The sequence below is a fragment of the Tenrec ecaudatus genome, chromosome 14, assembly GCF_050624435.1.
Source record: "Tenrec ecaudatus isolate mTenEca1 chromosome 14, mTenEca1.hap1, whole genome shotgun sequence".
Taxonomy (NCBI): domain Eukaryota; kingdom Metazoa; phylum Chordata; class Mammalia; order Afrosoricida; family Tenrecidae; genus Tenrec; species Tenrec ecaudatus.
This window is the reverse complement of record NC_134543.1, coordinates 26872504-26885644: the sequence shown is the minus strand read 5'-3', so window position 1 is coordinate 26885644 and position 13141 is coordinate 26872504. Positions and strand designations below refer to the sequence as shown.

At 45.4% G+C, this 13141-nt stretch overlaps 2 protein-coding genes across 2 annotated transcripts in view; one reads left to right on the top strand and one right to left on the bottom strand.

The window, feature by feature from the left end:
• The first annotated feature begins 13 nt into the window (after positions 1 to 13).
• On the top strand, positions 14 to 7216 carry SLIRP (SRA stem-loop interacting RNA binding protein). Its single transcript, XM_075531865.1, has 4 exons — positions 14 to 163; positions 1706 to 1764; positions 6510 to 6617; positions 7101 to 7216. The coding sequence occupies exons 1-4, from the start codon at positions 67 to 69 to the stop codon at positions 7170 to 7172; spliced, it is 336 nt and encodes a 111-aa protein (XP_075387980.1). The 5' UTR covers positions 14 to 66; the 3' UTR covers positions 7173 to 7216.
• Positions 7217 to 7218: 2 nt separating this feature from the next.
• Positions 7219 to 13141, bottom strand: part of SNW1 (SNW domain containing 1) — a 32242-nt gene continuing 26319 nt past the window's right edge. The window contains exons 11-14 of the mRNA XM_075531861.1: positions 11355 to 11451; positions 9736 to 9853; positions 7955 to 8118; positions 7219 to 7875 (exon numbers count right to left, since the gene is read on the bottom strand). Coding sequence (XP_075387976.1) covers positions 7677 to 7875; positions 7955 to 8118; positions 9736 to 9853; positions 11355 to 11451 — 578 coding nt within the window. The 3' untranslated portion in view covers positions 7219 to 7676. The remainder of the gene's footprint in view (positions 7876 to 7954; positions 8119 to 9735; positions 9854 to 11354; positions 11452 to 13141) is intronic.

Genomic DNA, 13141 nt, shown 5'->3' with positions numbered 1-13141 from the left:
AGGCTCCGGCTGGCATCTCCTTCCGGGGTCGTGACCTACGGCTACCCAAAGTCCCGCAGGGTGAAGATGGCGGCGTCGGCGGTGAGGAGCGCCGCGGCCCTCCGGACGAGTGTTAGCCGACCCATTGCTTTCGTCCGCAAAGTCCCCTGGACGGCGGCCTCGGGTGAGTGACGGACCGGTGGGGGCGGGTGAGTGACGGACGGACAGGTGGTCCTCAGATGCGCTGCTTCCCGCGTGCTTGACGACAGCGTGGACGCTGTAACCAGGCCTACCGGGCAGGCTGTGGGGACACGAACGCTTGCCTTCCTACGTTACAGTTCGAGGTGATTTTCCAGAAAGACGTATTACTAAGGAGTCATCAGGCGGGTGTTTTCCGATGCAGGAGTGCCCGCGCGATGCAAACGGCTCCCGGCGAGGGACGCCTCTTCGGTGGAGTCTGCCTTTCTTCCCTGAGGGCTCGGATCAAAGCCCACTACACTGCCCCATGGGAATGAATGAAGCCTTATTGTTACTATCAGGCCTGCTCGGGCTGCTGTGGAAATGCTCAACGGGAACCTCTCCGCGGACTGCAGCCCCCTCTTCCCTGGCCTGGTTTCTTTTCCATTATTCAGGGAGGGTAGCCTACAGAAGCAGTAGAAAATGCAAGTTAAACACATATATCGAGGGTGGAGGGGGGGAAAATGAGCTGACACCAAGGGCTCAAATAGAAAGCAAATGTTTTGAGAATGATGATGGCGACAAATGCACAAATACGCTGACACAATGGATGGATGGATGAATTGTGATAAGAGTTGTACCAGCCCCCAGTAAAATGATTTTTTAAAAACCACTCCTACAAATTAGGCAGAAAAGTTCAAAACAAACCCACATCTATCACTAAGTGGTAGTGACAGACGTAAAACAAAGTATATTTAAGTAAAGTTTCAGGCACTTTGGCTTATGATCCCATTTCGTCTCTAGCTTGCACTGCAGGAGAAAGACTGCTGCTCCTTGGAAATGCTGTATAGGGTCACCATGCATGGTAATCTGGCAATGGGTTTGAGTTTGAGTGGTGGTGGACTGCGTTCTCTAAAGAAGCAAATTATGCTGATGGGTGTATATAGGAATACGTTTACATACAGAAAAGGACTCAGGTTCATGATACAGAGAACTAAACTAACCCCACTGCCATCACGTCCATTCTAACACAGAGACCCTCAGAAGGGTTCTGAGCCTGTAGATCTCTGCAGGAGCAGCCAGCTGTGGAGCAGCACAGTGTCTGGCTTTCCAGAGACCGTCAGTAGTGCTGGGCTGGAGACTGCAATTAAGTCAGCCAATAAGCTGTGCCCACCTCCCCACTCCCTCATGTCTGGTATGCCCCATCAGTGAGTGCCATGTTGTGATTGGTTGTCAAGGCGATTCTGATTTCTGGTGACCCTGTGTGTGGAGAATTGAACTTCTCCATAGGCTTTCAGAAGCGGATCCCAGGCCTTTCTTCTGGGTGTGTTCCAAGGGTCAACCTTCCAGCTAGTAGTTGGGTGCTTTACCGTTTGCGAGGTGCTTAGAGGCAGTGCCACGGTTGCTTCCTAAATCTTCAGGCCTCAAGGAAATGCAGAATAACGTCTGGGCTCAGATGTTTGGGGACGCCAAGATCCCGTTCAGCTTCTAGCTGCAGTGGAGACTACAACAGACATGAACACTGGATATGCTTTCTCTCCCTACACAGGTGAATTGAGAAAACACTTCGCCCAGTTTGGCCAGGTCCGAAGGTGCACTCTGCCTTTTGTAAGTATTATCTCCTCTTTAATTCTCGATTTTTAAAAACAGATCAACTTATATTAACAAACAAAGCCGTCCAAAGTCCTCATTGATAAATGTATGGGTTGTGCTGATTAAAACAGGAAAAGATGGATCATAAGTATTTGTATTAGTTGTTTATCGCTGTGTAACACTCTCCACAAACACACCAACTCTCTAGTTTAGATGGAGCTGTCTTTGTCGCTTTGCTGTGTCCTTGCCTGAAGGTCTCACATCCTGCAGTCTCGGGGTCAGCTGGGGCTGTCGACACCGCAGCAGCTCTGCCTGGGCACCCCGGTGCTCCTTCAGCTGGTGAGCAGCGCTCGTTGTGCTGGCCATCTGCTGGGGCTGCTCTCCATTTCTAGCTGCTGGCTGCATTTCTTTCCTGCTTGGTCCCCGGTAGGCTCTCATGACCTGGCAGCTGACTTCTTTCAAACTGGCAAGGGAGTCTGTCTCTCCATCTGTCTCAGACAGCACCTTGTATTGTATAATATAACACAATCAGAGGAGTGGTCGTCCATCCTCTGCCTTATAATGTAATTCCATCACCTTCCGCATCTTCTGTTGCTTTAAAGCAAAGCCACTGGTTGCATCCACTCAAAATGGGAATTGGGGGCCCATTTGGAATTCTGCATCCTATAATGTTGTGATAGGATCTTAGGTAATAGAAGCTAGTCTTGGAGGTAACTGGCAGGGAATAATCTACTGCACATACTTGTGTATAAGGTGAGTTTTTCAGCATATTTTTTATGCTGACAAAGCCCCCCTTGGCTTGTACTCGAGTGAGGGTCCCACTTCTCTGTTCTCCAGTGCAGTGTGGGTGTTCTCCGGGGTCTCTCCCGCTCATCTGCAGGCGCCTGCAGCCTCGGTGGGTGGTCCCATAACTGCTGATATCACTTGCTGAATACAAGTACCAGTATATCTCTGGTCTTGGATAAACAGTATGTTCATTTACAGTACTTAGTCTGCTATATTTTATTTTTTATTTTATTATTAACCCCTATCTGGACCCCGTATTGACTCTGCTTGCATAGAGCAGTCTGTGTGAGGGCTCATACTATACATGCTGCGTTGTGTACGCACTGTGGTACTGCATACATATGTTGCGTTAGCAGCACTTCCCATACATATGTAGTGACGCTGCATATGCAGTCACACAGTGCATACACAACGCAGCATGTATATCATGAGCCCTATCACTACGCAGACAGTCATGCCATCACATTCTGGAATGTCATAGGCCTCAAACTCGACAAGCTGTGCTGTGTGCATGCGGTAAGGCGGTGTAAGTCGTAATGCAGTGCATGCAGTAACACAACGTGTATAGTTATTGTTGATACTATTTTTGTATCTATGATGCTATTTTTGTACTCTTTACCAAGTACAGAGCTAGTTTACTGTTTTTCTTTGAAATAAATATTTAAAATCATTTAGCCTACTGATGCCTCAATTAATGTAAGTTTATTGATACCTATTTTTATTTTGAAATTTACCAGTAGCTGCTGCATTTCCCACCCTAGGCTTATACTCGAGTTAATAAGTTTCCCAGATTTTTGTGGTAAAATTAGGTGCCTCGGCTTATATTTGGGTCGGCTGATATTCTAGTATATACAGTAAATGGTTTCCTCGTTAAGTTCAGTGCTAACTTAAAAGGTGGTGGTTTAGGGGGTTTTTTTGTGTTTATTTTAATAAGGCAGTGAGTTGTGTTATAATTACCTTTGCCTTGCTTTCTCATGAAGGTCTTGCTGTTGGGCTATAAATTTCTTTTTCATGGACTGTAATTATCTGTGGGCTTTCTAGAATTCCTGGGCATTTTGGGGTGTGAGCACAGAGTTTACATGTAGTTCACATGCTCTGTGCCACCGTTCTGCCACTTGTCTGTCAGTTTCTTCTGACTGTGGTGGCTTGAGTGATGCTGGGAGCTATGTCACTAGTACTTCAAATAACCAGCAGGGTAACCCAACATGATCAGGTTTCAGCAGAACTTCCAGACTAAAAACAGACTATGAATTAGAAGGAATAGCTACTTCAGAGAAATTAGCTACTGAAATCGTATAGGCAGCATCAAAACATTGTCAGATACTGGTGTAATGAGTAGAAGCAGAACATTGGCAGAGATAGTGCCAAAAGATAAGCCCCTCAGGTCAGAAGACACTCAGTAAGACTGAGGAGGAGCTGTCTTTTATCAAAAGACCATGGATGCAGTAAAGCTTGCTGGAGTCAAGTCTTCAAGACCTTCATTTGCTGATGGAGCAAGATGAGAATAGCTGCAAAAATCTATTCATCAGAACCTGGAAAGTACAGAGTATAAATCTAGAAAATTTGGATGTTGTCAAAAAGGAAACGGAATGCATCAAGATCGATATTCTAGGCATTGGTGAGCCAAAATGGGCTGGTTTTGGCCATTTTGAATGAGAAAGTCTTGTGGTTTACTATGCTGGAAACGACATGATTAAGAGGAATGGCATTGCATTCGTTATCAAAAAGGGCACCAGATATCTTGAAGAACAGCCCTGTCTGTGATAGGATATCTGTTAAAGTACAAGGGAATCCAGTCAATGGAACTATTATTCAAATGTATGTACCCACCACCAAAGCTAGTGATGAAGTTGAATTCTACCAGCATCTTTAGTTTGAAACGCGCAGGCAAAAGATATCGATAATTACTGGTGGAAACAGAGGAGGCGCAGCACTTAGAAAGTACGGCTTTTATGATCGCAATGAAGCTGACGGTTGTTGCGAGGCCAATGCCTTCTTCTTCACAAATACCGTTTTTCAAGGCTACAGTACACATGGACTTCTCCAGATGGGACACACAGAAATTAAATTTACCACTTTTGTGGGAAGAGCCAATAGGTATGTTCAGTGTCAGCAGCTAAAACCAGACCATGGACTGACTGGAACAGACCCTCAGTTGCTGATGGGTAAGCTTAGCTTGAAGCTGAATAAAATGAAAAGTCCATGAAAGCCGAAATACAACTTTGAGTCTGTTCCACCTGAATTTGAGAACATCTCAAGAATAGACTTGACACATTGAACACAAGTGACAGTAGACTTGATGAACTGTGAGATGACTTCAAGAGCATTCATGAAGAAAGCAAAGCCAGAAAAGAAACAAAAGATTAAAGTGGATGTCAGAAGATTCTGAAACTTGTTCTCAATCGTAGAGTACCTAAAGCAAATGGAAGAAAGGATGAAGTCAGAGAGCTAAACGCAAAATTTCAAAGGGCAGCTTGAGAAAAAGAGATACTGCAATGAAATGTGTAAAAATCTAGTTAGAAAATCAAAAACATGCTTAGCTTCTCTGAAGTGGAAAGAATTCAAGAAAAAATTCAAGCCTAGAGCTGCAACATTGGAAGATTCTGTGGACAAATATTGAATGAAGCAGGAAGCGTCATAGATGTAAAGAGTAGTCACCGAGCCAAAAAGAATTAGTTGACATTCAACCATTTCAGCCTTGCATAGAGTAGCCATGAGTTGGAATCCACTTGGTGGCACATGGGGTGATGCTGAAGGCACAGGGAGACTGGCACTCTATTTGTGGAGAGAAGTTTTAACTGGTGCTTTCAGTTCTGAAAGGCACGCTGGCAAACTCTGTCTGCATTAGGAATTTGCATTTGTTTTGATCTAGCAATTCCATTCTAGGAATTTATGCTAAAGAAAGACAAGGTCAAGTGTACTCAAAATACCACTGTTTAATAATATCAACTAATTGCAACGAATCTAAAGGTTCATTAGGATTTGTTATAAATCAATAAATCATTGATAAAATGGAATTTTATGCAGTTGGAGGATATGAAAAGTTTTGTTACATTTTTTAAAAGGTGTTAAGAAAAAAACATTTTCTCGGGTTCATAATAAAATAGGACCTGAGGTCAACAGAATACTGATTGTCGATACAACTAACATGTAACAGGGAAAATGAGCTATTAACAAAACTAATTCTATGCAAATTAGAAATTCAAGTTCCTATCTTGAATACATCTTTAACACAAAAATTAACCTCCTAAGGTCTTTTGCCATGGAAATGGCATCTTAAGACATCAGGACTGTTTCCTGTCACAGAACCTTTGGAGGTCCGCAGTCTAGACGTCTCACAGTTACTTTTGAAGTATGGGGATCAGTTCTCTCTTTTTTGGTAAAACAGAGTCTGACTTTGTAGCAAGACTGGGAGGCCCCAGTGGTCATCTTTATCACCCGACTAGACATTTTGGCCAGTCTTTTGCTATTGGAGGCCAGGACCGGGGCAGGCAGGGAGCCAGTTCAGTGGCGGGCCTCTTCCCACTCCTATCGTAGGTTGTATGGCAAACACTCTGCCTCTGCGCATCGGGGCAGCAGCATGGTTTCACTTCAGTCTGGAATCAGGCAAATATGGGTAATCCCTTTGGTATCTTTCCCATGTTTCATTAGGAATATTTGATGGCTGATAAACTGGCGATAGTGATTGTGGTCACTGGCCTCAGAAATGACTAGAAATGACCTTTTAGGGGTGGTGGTTTCTTACCCAAAAAATCGCATTTACTGTTTGCACTTAGAACAGTCATTACTCATACTTTCTCTAATGGCAGTAGAAGAGCAAGAGTGCATTTTGACACAGGGATGAACCTGTGTTCACTGGGAAGATGAATATGGCATTAAAGTGTCTGTAGTCCCATTCTGGCTGATGAGAAACGTGATAGCCCATGGGAACTTGCTCAAACTACTGTGCAACCTTTCCGTTTTTGAATTTCCAGAACAGAGACACTGGCTTCCACAAAGGAATGGCTTGGATTGTGTTTTCTTCAGAGGAGGAGCTTCAGAATGCACTACAGCAGGAAAATCACATTGTCGATGGAGTAAAGGTAGTCTTTTTCTGCCACACTCCGCTTTCTGTGCCCCTTCTAAATAAGGTAGATGAGGTGGGAGGAGGGGACTTTGGCCGGTTTGGGGCAGGAGCTGCCTCGGTTGTCCAGGAGTGGCGTGGAAGAGCGTCGAGTTATGAAAGGTTGAGGGAGGGAAGACCCATCTGTAACAAGGTATAGGGAACATGGAACAGTCACGGTGCAGTGCTTAATGCTTCCAAAAGGTTAGATGTTCGGACCCACCAGCAGCTCTATGACAGGAGTGACCTGCTAATGTTGAAGATCTGCAGCTTTGGAAATCCTAGGAGGCAGTTCTATCCTGTCCTACAGTTGTCAGTTAAGCGTGACATTGGTTTTAGTTTTGATTGACAAGTTTTTAAATGAAGGGGACTTATGTAATATGAGGAATGTCCTCTGGAGTTCCAGTTGTAACGTTTGTGTAGGAACAACCTTTCTTTACAGTACTTTCTTGGTATATTTCAGCTTCACGTTCAAGCTCAAAGACGGAAAGCTCTTCAAGGGGATCAAACGTCTGACGAAGAGAAAGACTTTTGAGAATACCACTCCCTATTAGATAAAATAAATCAATGTAACCCAAATATTTCTTTAAATGTTTTTATTTGAAACGAAGAGTTGCACCAAGCAGTAACTTGCTTTCCCTCCCCCTCCACATAGAAACAGGACTTAGGGCAAACGCCCTTAGGGCACAGCAGCTCAATGGGTTGCGAACATCCTCCTGTGCCCTGGGGTGGGGCTGGGATCACTTTAGTTATAAGCAGTCCTTCCACAACATACTGCCCCCACACAACTGGTGAGAGACAAAAGGAAGTGGCCTTCATTCTGGTGCTGGGCTGCACGTTCTATAAAGGCTGCGGTGGGAGAAGCACAAACACAACCCACTCTGCAAAATCTACCTAGTTCCAAGTAAGCCTTTGCACCCCCCCCTTTCTTCCGTAATAAAAAGTAGTGCTGGGGTCCATTTGGTTCTTCCATCCTGGCCATTGACAAAGCATCCGCTCACGACCCGCGGAACTAGTTCACCCGCTGGGGGCGGTGCGGCTACTCCTTCCGCCGCTTCTTGCCCTCATGCTCGTGCTCCTTGGGGCGGCTGCTGTCCGAGGGTCTTTTGGAGCCACCGTGCTGTTTGGCTTCTTCCAAAAACTTGTCCAAACCAAAAGGATCTTCCTCAAACTGCACTGGCCCTTCTCGGCCTCGCTGTCTTCGGTCTGAGCCAGAAAATTCCTTATCAGGAACAAACCTGGGGGAAAGAGAAACATTGATGAACGACCGGGTTTTTGCTTGCGTAAACATGGGAACTGAGCTCTCTGCCCTGGTACCTGTTGGTCTTGATTCTGGCTTCCAAGTCATCACCATACATGTCCTTGTCCAGGTTTTTACTGGGCCTGTAAATGCTCTGGGCCATGTCTTTCCCGCCTCTCCAAGCTTGATCATACACATTGTATATTTCATCTTCTCCACCTGCGAAACCACTGTCCATACCCTGTGGAAACCAGAAGACATTAGATGTCTGCATTATGATTTAGTAAAAGTTGAATCTGATTATATTCACATGAATGTAGCCCTTTGCTCATGAAGAGCTCATACTTTCGACAATCTAAACCACAAATTTAAAAGGTCTTAAAAGTCCATAAACTTTTGTGACCTTTGAGAGTATACCCAAACCTTAGATTAAATAAGGCACTCAGTGACAAGTTTGACTCTTTGCAAAAGCAAAGACTAAAATGGGGTCCTATTACACACAGGCACTTGACAATTGCAATGTACACAGCTACAGAAGCAAGAAACTGGAGAAAATGATTAACACGTTTGCCGCGTGAGATGAGGTAAGGAACCAGCTAGTTTCACATATGCAACTGGCTTAATACAGGGATGTGCCTTTTTTAGCTAATACTTTACCTCACCCTTTAAGTCAGTGGTTCTCAACCTTCCTCATGCCGTGACCCTTAATACAGTTTCTCATGTTGTAGTAACGCCCCCAACCATAAAATTTTCGTTGCTACTTCATAGCTGTAGTTGTTAGTATTATGAATCGGGTGACCCTTGTGAAAGGGTCATTTGACCCCCAAAGGGGTCACGCGACCCACAGGGTGAGCTGCTTTAAGAAGTAAATGTCGGCAATACCGATGCCCGTGGCACCTTGTACCCCCAGCCTCCTCAGTCCAGGCGCCCACCCACTTGAGAAGCTGCTTTTGCAGAGGGTGCCTACATACTTTGGAATCGAGACATCCTGGTTTGAATCTTAGATCTGTCACCGACACTCTGTGTCGATTTCCTGTCTATAAGATGGAGGCAATAATAGTGGGTTTCACATAGTTTTTGTAAGGATTAAATGAGATAGGAGTAAAAGCACCCTATCAGCCTTGTCTTGTGTGTGTGCATACACATAAGTACACATGCTTCTCAGGCACAGGCACAGGCACATCTATCTGATCTGGTGTTTTATGCAATGCAAGTAATCAAATGTTGGGTGAATCAACATGCAAAGGACCTCTTTCAGGTTCACCAGTCCTCAATGACAACCAGCATCGGAAACTCAATTGCCTGACCCAGACCCATAGCTTCTTTCAAAAAGTATTCCAATTTAGTTTCAAATGTTAAAGGATGTTCTTTTTCTGTTGCGGGGGGCCAACATGTTGATTTGGACTCCTAGCACGCCCATGTGACCAGCAGAACTATGCATCCACAGCAAACTCTCCCCCCCCCCCCACGTTCTCTTGATATTGCCGTCAGAGTTGTTTAGGTTTGAACCATCAGCCTTTCATTTAGCGGGACAGAAAACCTGAGATGCACCAAAACAGCTCAAGAAGTACCATTCTAAGACAATTGGCTTTTATTTTAAAAAACAAGACATGCATGAGAACCAAATTTTACCACCTAATTTCATGTTCTAGGGTCCCAAGTCTCAGCCAGCCAACTGTCAAAGGATAACCGCTGTTTCATCTTACTGGTTTCTTGAGTTAGAACATGAGCTACACCCACCTGTCCTGGCAGCAGTCCAGCATACCTTAGGCTAATCTGATTCTGAGATGCTAAGTTGCTTTTCGCAGAGGACATGAATGCATATCCCCACCTAAGAGCTGCTTCTAACCCTGTGTACCTTGGACTGGTTGAAGAGCCTTTGGTCGTACTGAACGTCATTGGAAGTGCGAGGATTGGGCACACCAAGAGCAATGACTTCGCTGATATCGCGATTCTCGTTTCTCTGCAGCTTTGACCTGTTTTGAAATACAACATTACTCAATGAAACCACTTTTCCTTACAGACATGCTGAAGACTCCTCTTTAAATACAACGAACCTCAGAAGTGTCCTGGTGTTATGCACCCCGTTCTCTGGTCAAGCATAACCAGGATGGCATGGCAGCCTTACAGTGCTCCAGATCTGAGGCTATCAGAGGGGGGTGAGGTCTAAAATTCAGCCTTCCTGTTAGTGGTGGAGAACAGTCCAGAGATCCGTGCTTGCTGTGGAACCCTAACCCCAGCAATCAAGCTCTGGCTGAGAGGAAAGTGTGATCTACGCGCGAGGGGGAGGGGTGACTGGAGGCAAATTCCATACAGCCTATAAATTCTTCCCAATATGCTAGAACCCGTTCTCTCACCTAACTAAGCCTAATATCTTATTAGAATTTCAAGGAAACGTGTTAAAACTGGATCACCCAGTCTGATCTTAGACATTCAGATTATTTTAATTCCCCCACTGTTTGTGTGCACAATGGACTACAGTAGCTGTTGATGCTGTTAGCTTGGGTCTGAAGACGGCTTTGGCAGACGTGGCGATGTTCATTCAACTGCAAGTCCACGGCCGCCCCGTGTCAGCCACTCGCACAGCCACGATACGGGTTTGAAGGCTTCCTTTGTCTGCAACTTACCATTAATACCACACTTTCACCCCTCGTTCCGATTTAATTTATAATGCACATTTACCCCAAACACTGTGACTTCTACAGAAAGGACTCTCACACCAATTAAAATCATAAACACCTGCAATGCTCTCTCTTCGTGTTTAAGACTTGACGGGGTGGCGGGGGATAAACACTCTATCAGCCCACAGGAAGGGCTCAGTTGTGAAGACACTGTTTTATAATTGCATTTAGTCCCATTCAGAATGCGACTTCCTGTCCTCAGTCTCTGGGGAAGCACAACTTCCTCGAACGCTGCCTACTTTCTGTCTGCATTCATGGGTTCAGTTTGTTCTAGACAACATGTTTGGACTAAGAGTATGCTGCACAGTTTCTCAAGTCATTATGTATGATGGCTTGGTCGTTCTGCATTCTACGTGGAACTGCTCCTCGGAGGGCCGACGAGCACTGCCTTGAAAAGCTGCCTTTCTCCTCCAGCGTGCAAGGGAAAGGAGCTCAGGAAAGGCGAGGCCGCTATCTCCTGCCGAGAGGAAAAGGCACATAATAAACCGGCCTCCTCACCAGGGAAGGAAAGAACAGAGCAGAACACTCCCCTCCACTGCTTCCTGTTCCCAAACATGACCTGAGTTTCCCTTCCTAAATCCCATCATGACTTCTCACTCCGAGTGGGGATGGAAGAGAAGATTACTTGGAGGGCCAGTCAGTTCTTCTGCTGAAACAGTATGTAAGCACAGGAAACCCAGTGCTAACTTATGAAGTCGTCACATTCAAGAGGCAAAAGTGAAAAGGGGACTGACACTCCTTTCTCAAAGATACACAAAGGATGCTTCTACCAGAGTGTGTTTCAAATGGCACCTACCTCTTGTCAGGAGCTGCCCTGGAAAGGTTCCGGTCGTGCTGCCTCTCCTTCCGCCGGTCGTGCCGGATTTCGTCCCTCTCCCGAGCCTCCCCGTCCTCTGTGTGCACACAGGGGGAAGTGAGGTCAGCACTGTTCTACACATTTCATATTCTGAACAAGAAACAGTCATTTGCCTTCAAAAATTCCGTAAGCTTTTTTTGTGGTTGAAAGAAAATCTTTTAAAACCTTACTTGCAATTACGTTAAGTCTAAGAGCATTCATTTTTTAACAGGAGTTCTAGAATTAGGCACGCAAGAGCTGGGGTTAGATGTAAAGCAAGCTGGTGGATTCAGCTAACTGAAAGGCACCAAATCAATCAGCTGGACTGATCAGTGATAAAGCACATCTATCAACATTAAATATGAAAATGTTAACTACAGGATCTAGAAGTGAGGCTATGTATAACTCAATAGGCAACTCTTTCCATTCTTCCTCTGTATTTAAAATGTCATAATATAGTATCAGGAAGGAACGAATTATGCATGTTTATCTTTCTATTTTCAAAGGTGGTTACTGACTAAAAAAAACATGCTTATGGTCCATCGGCTGGCTGCCTCTGGACCTCACCTGTGTACTGTCTACGGTTACTTTCTCTGTCTTGGTCCATGTGACGACGGACACACTAGACTTCTGGTGCTGCTCCCCACACTCAGACCTGGGCTCTGTGAACTCGGGGGTACACCAAGCAGCTTTAGCCATTCATTTATCCCTAATTCCCCAGGGCTGGACTCCATATGTCTGTCTATAACCGACTGCCTGCCGGACCCCTCCACCTTAAACTGAACATGCCCAAGGGAATTCCCAATCTCTCACTCCCAAGTCTGTTCTGGCAGCCTTCCCCATATTAGTAAATGGCAACTCAATTCTTCCAATAGCTCAGGCCAAAAATTCTAGATGGATCTTTACCTCTTCTTGTTCTCACACCTCTCACCCAATGGCTTGAGCCAATTCTGTCAGAACACAGAATTGTTCTACCTCCATAACACATCCAGAATCTGAAGACATCCTCAATGTATCTTTCTTACTATCACCTCTTGTTTGGTTCAGTGCAATAAACTTTCAGATGGCTTTCCTGCTTCTGCTCGTGTGCCCTGCCCCCCAGCCTTGTACTCTCCCCAGAGTAGGCCCTTCCTTGTCAGTGGGAACAACAGCCAGGCCCCTACAATGAGCACAGGCCACGTACCAACAAGCACGTTCGTGGTCTCCTACTCTCGTTCTCCTTTCTCCCCTGCCCTAGCCACGTGGACCTTCCTGCCCGTCCTTCAACAGCCAGGCTGCTCCCGACGCGGTGACGCTGCCCTTGCTCTTCCTGTGTGGGCGCTCTTCCTGCTTCAATTCCGGTGCTAGCATTACGATCTCAGCAACACCAATCTTGACCATCCCACCCCCTTGCTGACATTTTTATTTCCCCCTCTGCTATATTTCCCTCTACTGTAGCGATCACTTTCAAATATGAGGGGGCTTCAAAAAGTTCACACAACAATGGAATGAAAAGATAATGGAAATTTCCCACTAACTTTCTGAAGGCTCCTCATATACTACCTAATGACCTGTTAAATTTCTTTTGCCGCGTGTGGGGGTATCCCACTACATTCATGAGCCTGCTTACTGCTATGTCACCATCACCACCGCTCCCGACTTCCACCTAGCGGACAACTTGTGTGCATAACAGGAACCAAATAAACGGGGCACATAACTCTTACTAGTTTAGGATTTTTTAAAGAAACAAAGACCACTTTTACAAGCGC